The sequence below is a fragment of the Scophthalmus maximus genome, chromosome 2, assembly GCF_022379125.1.
Source record: "Scophthalmus maximus strain ysfricsl-2021 chromosome 2, ASM2237912v1, whole genome shotgun sequence".
Taxonomy (NCBI): domain Eukaryota; kingdom Metazoa; phylum Chordata; class Actinopteri; order Pleuronectiformes; family Scophthalmidae; genus Scophthalmus; species Scophthalmus maximus.
In genome coordinates this window covers 6522487-6543682 of record NC_061516.1, presented here as the reverse complement: position 1 = coordinate 6543682, position 21196 = coordinate 6522487, and the positions used below count along the sequence as shown (strand labels likewise).

General features: G+C 45.5%; 1 protein-coding gene across 3 annotated transcripts in view; it reads left to right on the top strand.

Annotated features, from left to right (window-relative positions):
* jam3b (junctional adhesion molecule 3b) overlaps positions 1-20668 on the top strand; it is a 28577-nt gene extending 7909 nt beyond the window's left edge. For 2 of the 3 annotated variants that reach the window (XM_035625807.2, XM_035625808.2), the window contains 8 exons: positions 14778-14846; positions 14945-15058; positions 15149-15301; positions 15794-15996; positions 17188-17287; positions 17382-17511; positions 17814-17868; positions 18777-20668. In XM_035625807.2, coding sequence (XP_035481700.2) covers positions 14778-14846; positions 14945-15058; positions 15149-15301; positions 15794-15996; positions 17188-17287; positions 17382-17511; positions 17814-17868; positions 18777-18812 — 860 coding nt within the window. In that variant the 3' untranslated portion in view covers positions 18813-20668. Of the gene's footprint in view, positions 1-13044; positions 13189-14777; positions 14847-14944; positions 15059-15148; positions 15302-15793; positions 15997-17187; positions 17288-17381; positions 17512-17813; positions 17869-18776 lie in introns of those variants that run through there. The other variant, XM_035625806.2, reaches the window with a different exon arrangement.
* The last annotated feature ends 528 nt before the right edge of the window (positions 20669-21196 follow it).

Sequence of the window (21196 nt, the reverse complement as noted above, 5' to 3'; positions counted from 1 at the left end):
AACAGCATTAAGAAATATGACTCCTGACCTGTTCATTAGAATCAAGATGGGGAGGGGAGGGGGTTTAATCCGTCCCTTGTAAATCACTCTGTGTATTATATCAAAGTGACTAATGATGATTCAACTCATCTGATGACACATTGCCACAACCCTGAGAAGATCTAACTGTTACCTTGGAGACTCAGAACAGCTGGAGGAGCCGAGGAGAGCGCTTCCTGGTCGGGATCATCAGGATCATCGCCTCCAGGAAGGATGAGCGACGAGTTTAATGTATTTGTGGGGGAGATAATGGACAAGCAGCAGTGTATGTAGATCAAATCTGAGCTCTGTCATACAGCACTGCTGTAAATATGCTTGATATGATTATTGCAAAGAGAACAATTAGAGCGTGTGTTTGAAGGTCCAGGCTGGTTGACAGGACGTCCTGCCGGTGGTGTCGGAGGACTTGATGTGAGTTGGTGTCTTCCTCTGGGATGCAGTGTGAAAATGATGGATGGGGATTGGTCAGTGAGAGAGACCCGGACCGCGATGTTCTCAACTTAAAAATGAATAAAATGAGGAAATTATTTATAACATGCTGGCAAGCCTGGTATTTTCTGACTCGATGAGCACAGTGTAGCTCAGGAATGACAACCAAGTTCTGAAACATATAACCCTCTTATTGAAAATACATAGAAGGTTAGAAATCTATGTGAAGCATGGACTGAGTCGCTGAGGAGGGGATTTCAGAGAGCTCATCCAAATGAGTTATTAGTAATGATGAACCATGTGTGTGTGTGTGTGTGTGTGTGTGTGTAACAGCCATAGTGGTGATGCAGTGTTTCTTCCAGGTCATATTCACTACTGAGGCCCCCTGAGGTGAAATCTCATTCTTCTGCTGACCGTGAGAATAAATCACAAATTAGATCTTGGTTCAAATTTGCTTCGGGACATTTGCCACAACTGCCTGCTGTGGAAACTGAGCCCGCTGTAATTCAGATGTCACTTTGACTTTTTATCAGCAGACGTTATGTGTTATGTCGTCTTCATTAGGGCTGTCACGTCCACAATCTCGTCTGGAAACAGGGCGTCGTAACTGTGATAGCACCATGTCAAGGCAGCCTGGGAAGTACAGTAAAATATTACAAATTGAACCTAGTTTGATGTGTTCAAGTCAGGTCAGCGGTGTAGGGACATTTTGCTTCAAGACACAAAATCCACCGAAATAGCTCATTTAGTCACTAATTATCATCTTATATCTTCTCTCATCCAAAAGATGAATAAATAAATATATAATCACAATTCTCCGTTCCTTTAAAAGGAGCTATTCGTTGGGCTATTTTTTTGATGGGAGCATTCACTTCCTGGAGTCTCTGCTCGACACCTGGTCACTGCAAAATGACAAGTTGTACATCTTAAAACAAGTGAGATGTTAGTTATTGAGCCTCAGAGGTGCTGGTCGGCAGATGTTCTCACCTGTCTTTATGCAAAGCGAAGCTGCTGTAGCTTCATATTTACCTACAGACATAACGTCGTCCATCTGGAGCTATAGGCACACTTTCTACAAATGTAACTATTCCTTTAAAGGAGTAAATGAGAGACACACAAGTAGTGTTTTCTCTCATGTATCTAGTCTCTGATGAGCTGCTCTGCTGTAGAAGCCCACCAGCCGTCGGAAGCACAGTGTGCACTCAGCTGACTGGACAGACCGAGCTGACAGATTGTCACCAGACTGTCTGGACATATGCTGCGAGGGCCGGCTTCCCCTCGGGCTCCTTGGTGGTAAATGTGTCGGGATTGAACTGGAGTTGATCGCACTTTTGGCCGAAAGTCTTCAAAGCGGCATTGATCTGAATCTTTCAGGTGAAAGTCCACGCGATGATCGTGAAGAGCTACAGCTGAGTGCTCTTCCTCTTCCTCTGCCTCAAACCTCCTCATCAGTTATGAGGCACTACCCTCATTCCAAGTCGAGTTGGCTGGAACAGGAATAAATACTTAAAGAGAATTGGAATAGTGGATATGAAGGAGCATTAATGGAATTTGCTGATTCTGTCAGAAACCATCACGAGTACGTGGATTGTCCGTGCGTTTCTGGGCCTCGAGCTGGAGCAGGAGCTCAACATAAACGGCCCCTTGGCCAAATGTGTGTGAGGGCATACTTGGTAAGTGAGTGCCTCAGATATTTGTCAGGATGCCACACATAGGCCACGAGTTTGTAACATGGTGGCTGGCCCCTGTCTGGGCTCCAATCGAGGGGCTTCACATGTTGGTCTGCATGGATTTCACCGTGACTCAAGGGTTCATCTGCCTTCACCGCGTCAGGTCACTCAAAATGTCCGATCACACACTCACAGACTGTCCCACAATGTTGTCCTGTCGACACTGGAGGAGCGGTTCTGTGTATTGACCTGGACTAAATGATGGAAAACCAGAAAATGGGAGGAAATTTAGGTCAAAACAGGATGAGCCAGGGAATATTCCACCGCCCATCTGCGTCCGGGATTTCCTGATTTCTTTTACCATTAAGATTGTAATTAAGCTAAATTGTCAGTTTCTCAGCATGAAGCCTCGTTTCCTCTCAGAGTGCAGAGTCGTTCCCAAAATGACCACGTTATCTACTCGTCCATTTCCTTTCACAAGGCTGCTCCACTTCCAAAGTCAGATTAACATATTTATACAATGGTCATCGGAGCTTAAACGGTAACCTGAACAGAACCCAGATTCCTCATAGGCCACAAAAATCACATGGCATTATTATAAGGGATTTTCCAAGACAAAAATAATGATCCTCATGTGGAAAGAAACCACAGCAAAGAAGTCAATCTACTGAACAAACCCTCCAGTTCACAGTCACGTTGGTCAGCCACAATGTACAAAGGATGAAAAAATGATGATTAAAAATCAAAGCAGGATTATTTTTGAACTTTCTTTCATCTGCCTCAATGCAAAGCTCCAGTTTTTTCCCTGTTAACGTAAAGCATTGCACTCCTATAACATTTTGTCCATAACGATGGACAGTTAAAAAAATATGATCCAGACCAAACTCATATCATTTTTCTCTCTATGAATTCTTCTTCATTTTCAAAACCTGCTGGCTAAATGATGAACAACGCAACTTGACTGCTCATTGACATTAAGGCAATTTATCAGAGTTCTCACCACAACCTTGATGTATAAAGTTTTAAGAGTTTGCTTACTTTTACTTGAGAAAACGACTGGTGGGATGTCTAACCAGCGATCACCAACAGGACACAGCTCTAAAAACCTTGTAGTTTAGGTGTTTGACTACTGTATTTATTAGTTGCAATCTGCTTTTCTCCTCCCTCATTTCTGAAAACAAAGCCACATCTCAAAGTTTGCTTCTTGAACCAAGGACTACAGAGAGCACAGATGTGCACTTCCTAAAATATTCAGCATACAAAAGCTAAGAGTCCACAAATAATTCATTGAGAAAATAAGAAACAACGGCAGAAAAACACGAGGACAAAAGCCATTTAGTCGGCAGGGGTGAGGTTTACGGGCTCCCACCACCGACCCACCGCACTCCGGCCCAGAGCCATTGCATTCTGGTCCGATCTGGTCAGAGCTAGAACAAGGAGCCAGCGCTCCATGTAACGAATCCCTCCGTCCTCCCCTTCCCCTGCCAGGAATCACTCACGCAGAACTGAGCGACTGCACAGTTTTATCTCACATCATCAACACTCAAGATCATCAGCGCTCACATCTGGGGGCGGCCTCCTTCGGGGCGATTGTGAGCGCGGCGATGTTGTTCAGTGAGAAGTGCACTTCTCTGATGTGCTGGTGTCCAGTGAACTGTCCCAGTCTCATCTGACTATGACATGAACGCTAATCAGTGACAGTCACAAGATGGGGAGGGGAGTTTCTGGATTTTAATTTGAATCCTTGGTTCTGAGATTCCTCACTGGGGCAACAGGTTGATGCTCGTGACCACGTGACGATTGATCTCGCTGAGTTCGCTTGTACCAACTTACACGTAGTCGAATCAATGTACATTAATGCTGCATGTGAAGTAGTAATATCTGTTGACTTCATGCTGGACTGAGCCCCAGATGTGTGCAGGTTTTTGTTTTTCTATTTGCATATAAACACCAGAAAGTGAATTATAATCTTCTTAAAAAAACGATTAATTATTAGACACGTGCCATCCAACGTCGTGTACATTGTTGTAGCTCTGTACGTTGAACAGAGCAGTTCTGTCTGACGCGGGCAGACAGGCCAGGTGACGGAGGTCGCCAGCTGTCTGCTATTCTTACCATGAAAGCACTTTGGAACTCAGCCGTTGTTTCCCGGACCAGGAGGCGCAGTGCGACTGTACCCAGCACACCTCCACTTCCTGTACGACTGTACACACGGTGGCACGGGTCACGTAACAGAATGGGTGGCATGAGGCTGTCGGCCGCTCGGCCGTCTGATGTCTTTGTCTGGTATTTCCCACGGAAACCCATCAAGGATTCCTCCCTGAGCAGGTGATGGACGTGTGGCCTCAGCGGCGGGGGCTTGGGGGTCAGCAGCAGGAGCCTCAGATGGTCCCCCCCCCCCAGCTGTTGTTCAAGTCACATTCCCTGTCCCACAGAGTTTGCCTTAATGCACATTTGTTGTCTGAGGGGCTGCGTGTTGGCAAATTCTTGTTTCGAAATTGTACAAGAGGATGTCTCAATATGTTTGTCTGATGATTTACAGTCATCATTTATTCCCAGTTATGTGTCTGACTGAATGGAATTTGGACGTCTGTTTTCAGTTTGTGGTCCCACCCTTTTAATGGGACAGAGTGGAACAAACAAATCAATCATCAACTTGATGATGTTTTAGTTGATTGGATTCTGTGTGAAGCCTTGTGGTGTTTCTTATGAATGTTAGATATTGCAGGATAGTCCTCTCAAATTCAAACATCCTTGTGTTTTCAGATGTGCATTGCGACAGGGGGAAGTTGTTTGTCTTCCAGAGAACGATCGTGTCCTTGTTCCATTACTTTCTCTGTTGAAAGTCCTGTGTGTGTCCGTGTGTGTCCGTGTGTGTCCGTGTTTGTCTGTGTGTGTCTGTGTGTGTGTGTGTGTGTGTGTGTGTGTGTGTGAGTGTGTGTGAGAGAGTGAGTGAGTGAGTGAGTGAGTGGCATCAGTGTTGTGACCCCGTGCCCTGGACCCAGGCTGCTGCCTGTCAGAGCTCAGTTCACCTGTGACCAGTCGTCCTCAGTCGGACCCTCTCCCTCTGCTCTGCTCGTCCTGGACGTCACATTAGTGCTGACTGACAGTGAAACAGTCAGACTGCTTCCCACAGCACTAAACTAACTATACAGCATGCAGCCAGTTGGCTCCTGATGGGCTCGTTTAAAGGAACTCTTTGTCAAGGAGTACATCTGCGGCAGGATTGTGTTTGACCCTCCACACTTTGCTTCACCGTGCTGAATGAAAGTCAGCAGTGTGCCCTTCTGTCCACTATTAAAGATATATCATGTATTTAAGGCTCAGACGCACTTCTTTAAAACGCTCCTTTGACTAAGTTCATTAGGATCGATCGTCTGATTCAGGGGTCTGTGATTAAACTGCGTCAGCTTCTAGTGCTGAGAGCTGATGTTACTGAATGTGGACACTCGTAGAACAGAAACAGGTTTGTTGTGAGTCATCAGTTGGAAAAAACAAAAGTCAGGCCAAGTGTTGTGAAATTCACAACGATCGTCTCCATCCGTCATTTCATCCAGTAGTCGGGCCTCCTCTACACCAGAGTGAAGACAGAAGCCAACTTACTGGGCTCGGCTGTGGGAGGAGGAGAGCGACTGGGCTGAACGCTGCTGGGAGAAGCTTCCTGCTGCGGCTCACACATTCTGTCCCGAGTGACACAAATTTGCAGCTACGCACGTTCAAACACGGGAGTTCATTAGGCTTCACTTGTTGTGTGTTTAATCCGTGCTACATGTGTCATTTCATCGCAATGAGCCGAGACCACCTGTCCATGCTGTAGACGTGTGCAGGATAAAGATGGCTGCCGCACCCTCTCCGTTCAGCCCTTGAGCAGGCAGGAAGTGAGGCAGACTGATGCTGTTGGACCGGCTAAGTCAACACGGCGTTGTGTTATTGTTCGGTTGTCAGTTGAGCCTCGGCTCATCGTGGTCAGCTCCGCTCACCGTCCACACCCAACAATGAGACCGTGGCACAGAGGCTCAGCTCTTTGTTGGTCGGCCACGCGGAGCATTGTCATCTACAGGAACTGCTGGCTGGTCAGAAAACTGTTCATATCAGAGCAGGTAGATTAGCCTGATACCTGCAAACGTGACTATTTCCATATCTTCATATTTTGTAGAGGAATTATTGGTTAATCTGTTGTGGCGTGCTAATGGAATGCTTTGGAAAAGGTGTGGCTGTGTGTGTGTGTGTGTGTGTGTGTGTGTGTGTGTGTGTGTGTGTGTGTGCGCGCGTCAGGTGGGGGAGGTGTGGTGCGTCTGGTCGGGGGGCCGAGCAGCAGAATGTTATCCAGGGATTTAGCAGCATGTATTATGATGTGAGCAGTTGATCGCTGACTCCCAGGGAGGATAGAGGTTAGTGCACAGGAGCAACAGTCTCTGATATAACCCTGCTCTAGTGATCGGTTTAAAATGGCGTCACTGTCATGAACTAATACTTCCCATAAGCCAGTGCTGGAGCCGCACAAATGTTTATTTTCATCACGTTTCCAAAAAGGCCTGCGTGGAAATTGCATTCCTAATTAGGATTAAGGAAGGGGTCAGGCCGCCTGGACTAGAATGTGAAGCATTTGCAGCGAGTGCCTCCGATGCCATCTGTGCAGAGTGTGGTGAGGAGCTAATTCTGGCACCGAGTGTGGTGCGATTTAACACAGATTTCTGTGGTAGCTGCTCCAGTGTGCGAGCTCAGGATTTGACTCTTTCTACGGCCCTTAAAGAACTGTTGCAGTGAGTGGAATTAGCCCCCACCCCTCGCTGGTGGAGCTCCTTTAAGCTGACGCCACAGCGCTCCCCAATTCATTTGGACATCTAACATGTGTGGCATGTCAGATTGTTCACATAACAGGGATGCTGCGCCAGGGGAGGCCCGGCTCGCCCTCTTGGCCTCATGCTTGGATGTGTTTTGACAAGGCGTTCTCAGTGCCTCCTTCAAGAGGCTGACCTGCGTTAGAAAAATGAGCAGAAAATGATTTCATCATGGAGCACTGGTGAAGGTTTCCCTGGTGCCTGAGAGAGGGAGGGAGAGCTCCTGCTGCCTCCCTCTTACCTGGGAGGGATCCCAATTAGCCGCCTGCGGGGCTTTGCCTAGTGCTGACAGCCATTATGAATAATGTCTGGACATGTGAACGCTCACCTCTTCCCACTCCGGTGAAGGAGCCGCTCATCATCTCACTATATTAACTGTGATTGGCCGCATCATTACTAAACTGCACTGACACCAGCTGAAGCTTTAAGACGGACAGAAATCGATCCGGTGTCTCCACTATCTCACAACACAATACGCTGTGTGTTATTTCTCTAACTAATATTTGAATCAGTGTCTGAGTTGTGAGTGCACCAGTGGTGTTTGTGTACAGACGTGGTCATGTTTCAGACAGGGGGCGCGGGAGGGGGGGGGGGCACAGTGTTTCAGCAGAGAGTGCAATACTGGAGTTACACTGCATCTCAAATAGAACTCATGGTGGATCAGGTTTTCCACCAGGATCTCAGGCCTGGACTCCGGGTCGATAGATCCACGTCTGCACTTCCACATTGTGTGTTTGATGGTTAATGTTTCCCCTCCATCACAATACCCACACACTATTGTTCTGTTTCATTAAGCATTCACTCGCTGCCACTGCCACAAACTGTGTCACTAGACAAAGGTCTCCATTGGCTGCCGGAGCCTGGACCATGTGACACCAAACAACGGCTCTATTTTTATGCAGCAGCCAGGATCTGATTATCTGAGGCCAAGATGCTTCACATGACTTAATGAATGAATAATATTATTATCACTGGTCCTTCTGTGGAGATCTACAGCCTTGTGTTCACAAGGTGTTGGTGTTTGACTGTATTACATGTATTTACAGTGATACACTGATAAAGGGTTAACAGTGTACATGATGTCAAAATGATTGATTTAATGCACAGTTGTCCGTCATGATGAGGAAGATACTGTGCAGTCGTGTTGTGTCTATTATTCAGCAGACATCTAGGATCCATCCGTTTCATGACAGATATAAATTAACATTTTAACATAACGTTGGTATAGAAGGTAAACATAATTCACTTTAATGATGTCAGTTCAAATGAAATGATAAATATGTAATCATGTAATGATTAGTGTTTGTAGGTGTGTATCAACTCAGTGTACTGCTCAACCTAACAAGTCTGTGTCCTTTGTAATCTGTGTGTGTGTGTGTGTGTGTGTGTGTGTGTGTGCGTGTGCGTGTGTGGCCCTGATGTCTCGACAGGGATGTGTAAGGTGGGAGAGTAGAAGTTGCTGCTGCTGTGTGGTCCCGTCCTGTGAGCGAGGACTTAGCTTGAGGTCATAGTGAGAGCAGGTCAGACGTGGACGCTAACGCTGACGCAAAGTGACAGGTTCCCAGGCATTCAGTGACACCGCCGGCTCCTCCGCCAGCCGCCGTCCTCTCATTGGCCCAGGCCCGAGTCTTTGACCCTGCCCAGATCAGAGGGCTCACCAGCAGTAAGGCACATGGGCTGCTCGGCCTTACCGGGCTCAGATGAGGGCCTGCAGCAGCCGCATATGTAAACGCAGAATAAATGAATACACAAGGAGCCCTCGTGGGGTCGCTGGGCCGTGGTTGACTACACCTGCAGAAAGATCGGACGCATTTAAATCGACTTAGATGTTTATCCACCTGGAGTAGGACGGCAGGTCGGGACCTCAGCCCGAGTTCAGGACCAACAACAGGACGACTGTTCCTTCTCACGTCCTTCATTTTAGATCAGTGAAATGAGCTCTTAATATTCAGAAGGGTTTCTCATCCGTACTCAGGGGAAGTGCTCTCATGCACGTACACTTCTTCACCTCCCCTGCTCTTCGTCTTCATCTCTTTGATGCTCACGTGATGGTTCTGCAGACTCTAAGCTCCCTGGCCACAGGAAGAGGGTCCTCCCCCCTCATGTTGAACTATAAAAGGAATAGTTCAACATTTTATGGAAACATATTTGCCTTCTTGCAGAGAAATAGATATGACTCTAATGTCTGGAGAATACATAGAGAATAAATGCTACTGTGGCCAGCCAGTTAGCGTAGCTTAGCACCAAGGGCAGAACTGGGGAAACAGATTACAGCAGCTTTAAAGATGCTGGTTGGGCAGATTTTGTTCCCGCTGCAGTTTCAAGTCTTAAGTCTCCAGTCTGAGCTAACAGCTGCTCCTGTAGCCTTATATTCAGCAAACAGATCGGAGGGTGGAATCAATCATCTCATCTAACCCTACACCAGACAGTAAATCAGACAAAATGTTGAACCGTTCCTGTAAGACTATTATGTAGATGATGATTCAAGGTTACAGCCACAGAAATAGGGAGGAGGAGAAGTGCTGTAAGTGAGCGGACCACTCAGCCTGATCGGCATGTGATACATTTATCCGTAGGTTTAATATAGCTGCATATTTGACATACATGTGAAGTGTGTGCTCCTTCGGTGACATGCTGCTCCGGGTCCTGAACTCAGACACGGTGACATTTGCTCTGCAGCCGAGGAGCATCTTCGTTTTTAACTTCTCTGCATGTGCTTCCTCCTCAACTCCGTCCTCTCACAACAGACTGTCACTTCACCCTCAGGCTCTTACAGTGAGTGTCGAGGACCAACAGGACAACAGCAGAAGGAATAACGCCTGAGGTCATTTTGTACTTTGGCTCACGCTCACAGCATCAGATGCCTCCTGTTGAAAGATTCAGTCTGCAATAATAATACTAAACAGTTAGAAAGTGATTTCCCCTGTCGATCAAACAGAGACATCACTGGTGTATGTGTGTGTGTGTGTGTGTGTGTGTGTGTGTGTGGGGAGATGACAGTTAAACACACACTTGTGTTGTGAAGAGTGCGACACAGTTGGATGACCACAGCTGTGACAACCTGGGGGTCTCCGTCCTGCCTGCTCAGCCCCACTCCTCCTCTCTTCTGAGGTCTGTTAGTCACTTTCTCCCACTGCGACCACAACAGGTGGGTCTCGTCCTGCTCTGGTCACCAGTGGGAGTCGGGGGGTGGAGGGCAGCAGATAAGACAGAAAGAGGATCCAGTTACTATGGAAATATCACCAATATCGCTATGGGAACTGCAGCAACATGCTTTGTCTGGGATGTGGCTGTAATCGTCTTATGGTAATATAATGCTCTTATGAATGAATTTGTGTCCCAGCTGAGCTGACATCATAGACTTTTGTCAAATGGAAATTATCATCTCCTCAGGGTGAAGCTGGTAGACGTGAGAGTGCTTTACAGATCCATAATTAAAGGGACATTCCCCTAGTGATTGACAGGCCTTTTGTGTTGGACATGACATAGATTTTAGGTTATGATATGTTTGTTTTACACTGAGTAACAATAGAATGTCTCCATGTGAGTCACCAGTGATCATAGTCTGGAGTTAGTTGTCTTTTCAGTTTTCCTTATGTTGACATTGTAACACAGGGTGCACACATTGGCCATGACCCTCTCTCTTTGCTTGTTCACATTCTGCTCTGGGCTAACGTTGAACTTCTACGAGCCGTGGTGTCCGCTGCCACAAACAGAACATGAACATTTACACCCTTTAAAAGCAGTTCTGAGTTCTGTAGAGCTCTGTGGCTCCTTAAAGGGACGAACCAGAGGAACCCCGAGGGAGACCTGGCAGCATGAAGCGTGAAGAGCAGGGCTTCATCATATATATATACACACATATATATATATATATAGACGACATATATATGTTTACTGGTAGGCTGCAGGAGTGATCTAATTAAGTAAGAGTCAGTTTTGCCTTGTGCCAAATTCTTTATGAATTTTATAGGTGAGAAATTTTGACTAATTATTTTTCCCTTGCATTTAGATTTACATTGCTAATGACCTGTTTGTTTGCTTTTTGCTGTCTCTGTGTTTTCTGGCGGACTTTTGATGTGATGATGAGCATGTTTCTCATTTGAATGTTCAGTGTTGGTGGAGAGAACACGCAGCTCAGGCTGATGATCTGATTTACCTGTGGGACAACGAAGAGCCAGTTGAGTCTCAGCATTTACATTCTTCATTTCTCCACCACGGTGTGTTCACTCCTCGCAGCATCATCGCTGCGCGTTGCTCTGGTTTGCTTGTGTACCTGTGTTCAGACTGGAAACAGGGTATCCGGGACATGTTCTCCATGTAACATTAGCTGCATGCAGTGAATATGTACCATGAACTGTATGTTCTCATATCCATGCCCCTTGCTCTGCACATGTGTTTGGATGCACACACACATTCTGCTGTGCCTGTGGAAAGGCCTTAAAGATATTGCTGCTTTTTAAACTCCTAATGCAGCACAGAAAGTGTGTGTTTGTGTGTGTGTGTGTGTGCGCGTGTGTGCGCGTGTGTGTGTGTGTATGTGTGTGTACGCCATTAGAAGACGAGGCCTTGGAGTTGTCAGTCAGGGAGCAGCAGGTCATTTCTGTTAGAGGAGGGGAGAAAATGAATTTCCTCCTCTGCACTTGACGTCTCTAACAGGTAAGAATGAACAGGATAATGAAGGAACAGAATAAGGAAGGAACAGAATAACTAAGGAAAGGGATAATAAAGGAACAGGTTAACGAAGGAACAGAATGACGAAGGAACAGGATGACGAAGGAACAGGATAATGAAGGAACAGGATAATGAAGGAACAGAATGACGAAGGAACAGGATGACGAAGGAACAGGATAATGAAGGAACAGGATAATGAAGGAACAGGATAATGAAGGAACAGAATGACGAAGGAACAGGATGACGAAGGAACAGGATGACGAAGGAACAGGATAATGAAGGAACAGGATAATGAAGGAACAGGATAACGAAGGAACAGGATAATGAAGGAACAGGATGATGAGTCGTCTATCAACAGCTTGTTTACTCTCAGAAATCCAGACTTGTCTTAGTTCGACTCAAGATAGTAGTGTACTTTGATGTGGGAGCTTCCAAAGGGGCGTGGGAATATTCTCCACAGGCACGAGGCGGAGATGTTCCACAGGGAATATCACCGGTTGCTTAATTGAACCTTTTCTATTTCTGATACCAGCCGCACCGCTCAGGATTCACCAAGCAACAGCAGAGGAAACAAGGGCGGCCTCCCAGGGGAGCAACGGAGAGAGGAGGGGTTCATTACACATACCCAGCTCCTCTCTGCTTATTGTTTTATTCAGTGATGTAAAACCAGGGGGCTTTGTGACGGCATCACACCAAGATTAGAAGATTAGAAAAATAAAACTTTGATGCAGATTTTCAGATTGCCATATCTCACAGCTGTGTCCAAGCAAGGAGGAAACACAGAGAAAAGGAAATATAGGTCACAGAGCACCTGCATGGTTTCAAACCTGTTACTGACGAGGCTCTTTTCTACGGCTTCTCTCAGAGAAGGCGTCTGATGTCAGATGGTAGTGATGGTGATGGTGATGCTACTCACAGAGCCAAGACATCTGGTTAAAACAAATCCTCACCTTTTGTAATGAGCTGCAATTTCTGTCTTGTGTCGCACTGGGCCGTGAACCCACGAGCACAGAGGGCTGTTGGATCATCGCAGGTGTTTTCTTGATCTTGTGCCACATCAGTAATCTGCTCTGTGACCTTATATCTTGTTCGAGCAGCTTCGCAGCAGCTCTCAGAACCAACCTGTCCGCCCAACAGTGTCTGTCAACTGACCCAGTGTCCAGCTGTAACAATCTCAACACTGTAACAATCACTGTACCAGCTCCTCACACACTACACATCCTGTCTTTTACATCAACAACATTTCTCCCATTTCTCTTGGGAATCCACTTTTCCCGACAGTCGTCATGATGCATGTCAGCGATGAATGTCATGATGACATGTAACAGCTATGAGTGTTTCCTTTGCCCACATCGTGACCTGACAGGCAAACAGCCAGAGGGACCACCCTGAAGGACAACGGCCGCACACTAACACAACAACGAGGATGTAGTTATCATCGGTCGGGGTGATGTGTCAAGGAGACAAGAACACAGATAGGATGAAGGATGTGTCAGACAGACAGTCAGCACTTCCACATACTTTACAGTCCAGAGGTTCGTTCTTGTTGTTGTTCAGCCTTTGCTGAAAGGATACGGAGCAGGATTGTTTAAAAAGTGAGGAGGCCACAGTTGAGCTACATCATGAACGCTCAAAGTTCATGAACTGATAAATCTGACAATTGATCGGCAAAGAGACCGACATGACATCATCAAATGTCTTGTTGTCCATAAGAAACCATTAGAGCAAATATTCATATTCAAGAAGCTGGAACAGCCACATGTTGGCATTTATAAAACAAAGAAGTCATCATAGGAAAACAGTTGTCAATGAATGAATGGACTTTAGTTCTACACATGACTCAACTGTCTGCCTTCTGCTGTAATCATATTAATATTAAAGATGTGACAGGTGGATGACAAGGTGTTGATCAGGCACTAACACACTGTGCAGCATCATATACATTCAGAAATCAATATTGTTGCTGGTGAAGATGAACGTCACTGGCCAGCGTTTTCGAGTTTCAGCTGTTCCGATGCAGACGTCTGACATCAGGTTCCCTGAGGAACCTCGTTTGTCATCTGAAAAATAAATCCATCTCAGCTTTCATGTCAAAAGCTTTGCTACTATACATACTATTTTCATACTTCTGTGAATAAGTGACATCAGTTTGATCACTGGATGCTCCAGGAGCTCCCTGAGGGCGGGGTCTTATTGTCAAGTGTAATTGTGACCTAGTCCGTTCAGCAACGACTAAAAACAACCTGTCGTCTTGCCATGATCTCCTGAAAGACTGTGGGCTAATCAGCTTAGCCTGTCTGCTGTGGCTCCAGATCATGAGAGGCCCAACCCCTGTACTTACAGTATGCACCATACAGGGGGGCTTCACGTTCACAGTGGTCGTTCATTGATTCATTTATTTGAGACTTTGTGTGTTAGGAAGTGTTTATGAGCATCTTCGTTAGATAACATTCATGTGTGTTTGCCTGTCACGATGAGTCACTGCTGCCTCCCAAGGCCCTAACCCCCTCACCCCCAACCCCCCAACCCCCCACCACATACAGTACCAACACAGATCCTCCATTAGTCCCACATGGGCAACAGCATCAGGCCCAGAGAGAGGGAGAGAGAGAGACGGGGAGGGACGGAGAGAGAGGGGGGGCGGGGGGTTCGGCAGGCAGTTGAACTACTGGCTCGCTGAGCTCGCCCTGAAAAGGGCACATGCCTCCCTGCGCAATTATCCACTGTGCATAGAAACAACACCCCCACCCTCATCACACACACACACACACACACACACTCACACACACACACACACACACACACCCTCATCACACACACACACACACACACACACACACACACAAACACACACACACACCCTCATCACACACACACACACAATGGTTTGACCAACACGACTAAAATTGGACACTGAAAGAACAAGGCTAGGTTGTTCAGATCATCACACTGATGATGTACAAGTGACATTTATGTTCATTTAAATTGTGTTTGTGAAATAAAAGATGACTGGGAGGAGGGGGGGCATGAGATGGTCACTGTATCATGATCATTCATGCCCCGGAGAGTCTCTTATGGTTTTACATATATATATTTGTGTGTGTGTGTGTGTATGATTTTGCAGGCTACTTCAGCGTGTTGGCCGTGGTTCTGAGGACAGACAACGAGTCACCATGGACCGACGAGTTCGACAGTAAGAGCCAGTGCACAAACACCAACACAACAGAACAATCACATCACATCAGTGTTGAATCTCACCCTCGTCCCAACCCTTCACTTCCTGTCCTGCAGAGATTGAGTTATCATGTTTGATTGAGTCCATTTCCACAATCAACCCCAGAATTGAATGGAAGAAGATCACCAACGGTGGACCGAGCTATGTGTACTTCGAGAAGAAGATCTCAGGTCAAATATGAGTTATGTTAGTCTGTTTTATTCAGTCATTTATTGAATCATCTTTTACTGATGTTGTCGCACATGTTCTTCCACGTGTAGGTGACCTGGAGAACCGAGCGGTGATCAGAGAACCTGCCACGTTACTCATCACCAACGCCACCAGATTGGACACAGCTAAGTATCGCTGTGAGGTCTCTGCTGCGGACGACCACAAGTCCTTCGATGAGATTGTGATCGACCTTGTTGTGAGAGGTACTTTACTCACCTGCATCATCAATGTGTCAAGTGTGTGTGTGTGTGTGTGTGTGTGTGTGTGTGTGTGTGTGTGTGTGTGTGTGTGTGTGTGTTTGACAGAAACATTAGAAGTTATTATTGTGCCCTGCTCAGTGATTGACACTGTAAGATGAAACCGTACATACAGGATGTGTTGGAGCAGACCTGCCCAGCTGCGGAGGCGTGTTCTGGGCTATAAGAGGAAACCTCTGAAACTGCATCTGCTCTGAATTGCAGTTCTAAAGAAAGCAAGCGCGTGTTTTGGTGGCGTTTTTTGGCACAGGCCAAAAATCATGTTCGGTCCTGTCCGAGCGGTCGGTTCAGTGAACCATGAGCGGTCAGGGTGACATTGTTTTTATTTTAAAGCATCACAGTGGATCACAGGCCGAGCAGTGTCACCACACAATGCTGTCAGTTGTTTTATCAAACTGAAGTGTAGTGACGATGATCGTATGCTCCGTGTCACCACAGTGAAGCCAGTGGTGCCGAAGTGCAGTGTCCCGAAGTCGGTGCCCTTTGGGAAGCCGGCGGAGCTGAGCTGTGTGGAGGAGGAGGGCTTCCCCAAGTCCCAGTACCAGTGGTTCAAGAACAGGGAGGAGATTCCGGACGACCCAAAGACCAGCCTCAAGTTCTTCAACTCCTCGTATGTTCTCAACGCAGAGACAGGAACTCTGGTTAGTATGTGTGCGCATGTCTTTGCACAAGGACACGCATGAGCGGCAAGGGCGGGGCAGCGGGGACGTGGCCTGACGCCCAGGGGTGGGGCCAGATATTTTGGGGAGACAGTTGATGGTGCGAAGGGGCTTGAGCCACGAGGGGAATCTGCTGCCCTCGTCTGCACATTCCTCAATTCTCACTTGCTCTCGATGTGCTCAGAGCCTCGTGCAGTCTCTGTCAACCTTCAGCTTCTGACTCAGAACTGTAAACTCATCTGATATTTTTAAACTGATCACAGATAAGTCAGTTAGCCCTCTCCTCCTCTGAAGAACAACAAATCATTTCCTCCAAATAATGTAGAGAGTGGGAGTTGTGAAATGTTTTATTATTATTATTATTATTATTATTATGTAATAGATTGGGTTCCATTATTTAGCTAAGAAAGGTTTTGTTTTCATTTTTGAAAATGTGAAGAAAAACCTTTCAAAATGTCCTATTTTAATTTTTCCTGTAGTTTAAAAAAATCAATTTTTTTTTTTCCTCGCATATGAAACTTTCTTTTTTGAAAAGGTACACTGTTGTTTCTTTTTTTTTTGTATTTTATTTTAAAAAGTTCTCATCACAGAGAACAGACACGAAGAGGAACACGTTGTTATACATCACTGTTGACACATAAAGTAGGAGTGGGTCAACAAAAACTATAATTTTATGAATTCATTGAAATATCTCGCTCCTTCTCCGTCTCCACGGTTACTGCCATCACAGGATGAAACGCCCTCAGTAAATCTGACATGTTAGAACTATCAAATTAATATCACTTCTATTATTGCATGGACGTTTCTGATAGTTTGGATATAACTGACTGACCAGAGTTGATGATTGACAGCCCTGCAGCAGGTTCATGTTCTGTCTGATGTGTCCATGAGCTCACAGCAGTTCGTCTGCTACAGTTACATGTTCACATATAAAGTCTCTGATCCACATGAATGTGAATGTTCCTCCTCCTCCACACGCAGTAACTCATTACTCTGGTTTTCCTCCATGCCGAGTGTGGTTTGTACAGATTGTGACATCTTCTGTCACAGTCCAACTCTGTGTGTTGTAAAACCTCAGTAAACAACTGTTGATTTAACAAACGCTGACAGTTTCATATTAGGGCCTTGCATTAATCAGATCTAATCAGTTGCTCTGTGATTCCTTCCGTGTAGAAGTTCATCGCAGTCAGAAAAGAAGATGCAGGGGAGTATTTCTGCCGAGCGAAGAACGATGCAGGATACTCAGAGTGTCAGCCCCAGGAGATGGAAGTCTGTAAGTGTGTCACAGACGCAGTGTCACAACCATCAACAGTTCCTTTCACCATCAGTCAGTTTGTAATGTCTCCGTTCTGTGCTGGACTCCGCAGACGATGTTAACCTGGTGGGGATTCTCATGGGGGTCCTGGTGGTGGTCATAGTGCTGCTGTGTATGACCGTGGGCATCTGCTGTGCCTACAAGAGAGGATACTTCTCCAGCCAAAAACAGACAGGAAACAAGTGAGTCGTCAGACACGGTCCCATCGCGGTACCGTCGCGGTACCGTCGTGGTCCCGTCACGGTCCCATCATGGTCCCGTCATGGTCCCGTCACGGTCCCGTCGTGGTCCCGTCACGGTCCCATCGTGGTCCCATTGTGGTCCCATCACGGTCCCGTCACGGTTCTATCATAGTCCCGTCACTGTCCCATCACAGTCCCGTCATAGTCCCATCACGGTCCCACCACGGTCCCATCATGGGGCCGTGATGGGCCACCTGAACCACCTCCCCATCATTAACCACCGTGTGCTCTCTGTCCCTCAGTTACAAAGTCCCAGCTAAAGGAGACGGAGTCGACTACGTCAGGACGGAAGATGAGGTTTGTACACTAAAGTTAGAAGTGATGTCTGTTGAATTTCTACATGATATTGTCAAAAGGTGTTAAAGACCAACAAGCAGTGTTTCAAGTTCCTCGGTCTGTCAGCAGCAATACAAAGTCTAGATGCAACTTTTTTCAAGTGACTTCAAATTCCACCTTTGCTGTTGATAAGAGGATGTATTACTCGGCTAGTGGATAAAAGATCTGAACTACATCTGTTTTCGACTGGATCAATTTTGTTTGCATCAAATGATAAACTTGATGGAAACAGATTTAATGGCGCCGTGATGAACCACAGCTGTGGAATAGATCTACACGATCTTGATCTTTGAAAACATATACGGTAACGCTGTAATTAAAAAAATAATGACGTCTAATACCCATCAATTATTATTATTATTATTATTTAGCTACAAATGAATGACAATGCAGTTTCTACTATCATGGGCCTGTTTGTACAAAATAATATAAATAATATAAGTGAAAGGCAGGTTGTGTTTTCTAACAGGGTCATATTATGAATGAAAATGAAAAATGAAGTCTGTAACCTTCCCTCATGTAGCAGTAGCTACTGTAATCAGCCCCTGGTGCTCTGCTGTTTAATGTTCGGCCTCATGTTGTTCTTCTTTTGTTTCAGTAGTGGATCAAGTGTATCATGTGTATTATGTATACTATGTGTATCATGTGTATAATACAACCAGTCTCAGAATGTGACTGGGATCATCCTTTGGTAAACGGCTCTGCTCTGCAGCTACTGTAGCAGAAATTGTTCTCTTCCTGCTTCTCATTTTGTAGCTTAGCCATAGATACAAATAGTTCTTCTTCTGAAGTCCATGAGGAAAATGAACCCCGTGTGATGTGATGTGTTTCTTACATGTTGCTCCTGTGCGGCTGCTTGTTCTCCGCAGGGGGATTTCAGACACAAGTCGTCATTTGTGATCTGAGGAGGAGGAGGAGGAGGAGGAGGAGGAGGAAGAGTGTGTCTGACCACGGAGCTCTCAGCACGACTGAGATCCAACCACTCACGTTTGCCAAAGGTGACCAGATTTCACAGAACAGTAGAACCTGGGTTCGATTCTCTTACTTTACAGTTGCTGCATGTTGTAACACGACGGAGTGTTCTACTGTAAACTTCAAACCTTCTGTCATTTGTACAACCTTTCTTTTCTACTGTTGAAATTTGTCAGACTATTTTTGATGGAATATATTTTAAAATGCCTATAGATAAAGGTTTACTTTTTTAAATATTTGTAAAATACTAACATGTGTTTTTTTTAATTCTTATTCTTATTATTTGGTTGTGGATTTTTTTTTAAAGTGTCATACGTTAACCACTTTGCATCAAGCGTTTCCACCTGAGTGATCAGAACGAGAGAAAGATGACAAATTGACTTGTGTGAGCATATCAAGGCGGACGTCTTACATATTTAATTTCTTTGCTGGGGAAGCGAGAGACTTGGGTGTTTTAATATTTGTAGATAGTCTTAGTCAGAGGATTTAAAGAGTGCCAGTGGAATGCTGTGAAACACACTCACTTGTTAAGTGTCCTTCTGTGCTTATTCTTGTATATATTGAACTTACTGTCCAGGATAGAGTTGTGCTGTCATACATATGTTCAGTATTACATCATCATAATAATGATAATAATGACAATGATAATAATAATACAGGGTTAGAAGTCAGCCTTCCAGATCCCAACAGAAGGAGAAATGGTACGCCTTGATCTGGTACAAAGATCAGGACCAGGACAAGTCGCCTGAAGGGGTCACGTGCTCCTCCTCGTCATCCTGCCTGGTCGTTGTTTCCACTCTTTTAACTAATGTGTAACGTGTCTGAGCTTCAGTCTGACCGGAGGTTTAGACGTTAAGTTTCATCCTGATGATGTTTCTGTGAAGGCTGACAGAAGTGACCCTACACTGATACGCTGCTGTGCTCTGGAGGCTTCACAGTTGTACTGGTTGTATATAGATATCCGTTTCTCTCTATCAAGATTATGTAAAGTGGTGAAAACTGGAAAAAAGAAATCCTATTTGAGGCGACATGAAACTCTTTCCATTTGTAAGGCTGAGGAAAGGTAACATTTGATCACATCAGCTGCGCTCGTGTTGACGGACGAACGTCTTGTTTGAACGTCACGCGTGGTCGGATGTTACCGAGCGCCAGTCGTGGTAGAGACGATCTGCCCAACACTTGCACATAGGAAGTTTTGTTTTGTTTGAGTGATCACGTTGCATAAAGGAACCAAGAGAACAAGGAATAAACCCAGGAAGGTTACAGAACATGAGATAAATGTCATTCCTCTTAAGTGCCTTCTGCCTCCCCTCAGTCGGAGCGTCTCAGCTCTCTCTCTCTCTCCCTTTTGTACATTTCTACAACGCTGTCAGGTTCGACCACAACAAGCAGGGTGTTTGAGAGGAATGATGTCACCGCCCGTCTTGACATATCTGAACATTTGTACATAGTTGTTTTTTTTCCATAGATTTGAAGGTGCAGACATGTTGAAGTAGACATATTGATATACAGTATTAGTGCCTAAATATAGTGGGAGTTATTTTTGGTAAAGACACATGGTAAAATTAGGCTCAAGAAGAAGTTGACTTGTCAAAGCAGCGATGGTTTAATCATTGTAATTATTCATCCAAAGAGTCGACCACACTCAGACACACTGAGAGGTTGTGTGTTCCAGCTGACCCGTCACTGTCTTCCAGCTGAACGACGGCAGACTCACAGTAGAATGTTTGTTTTTTATTTTATTTTAGAACCACTCGATTTGTGATTAATAAACTCACTTCCTATGTTACTGGAGATGTTTGTATTTGATTTTTCTGCTTGTGTTTGTTTGTGAAGTGAGGATTCTGCGTCTGCACTGTCTCCACCTTCGTGTCCCGCCGAGAGCATCTCTGTCCATCTGAAGCTGTAATTTGTTAGTGGGACTTGAGCCATTTCCATTACCTGTTTGCAAAACAACTGTCTTGTTCCTTTCTGCTTCGGTGCCAAGTTCCAACTGACAGCAACGTCCTGGATGATCACTGATCGCTGCAGATGAGATATTGTAGTTTGGACAAGTCGGGAAAATCAGTTAAAACTTGTGTCAGTCACCGTTGGCTCAACATGAGAAGAGAAAAACACCTTAAAAAGCATCTTAGGTCTTTGAAGCTGATGAATCATCTGAGATTGTCAATACATGGAAAGAAAAATGAAACATTTGATCAGTTTTATAAACAGACACGATATTGTAGAGTGACTCATTAAAGCTGCAGTCGTTCTCTGGACATTATGGAATATACAGTATGTGTCCTAATCCGTCACATCTGTGCTCTTGCTCTGC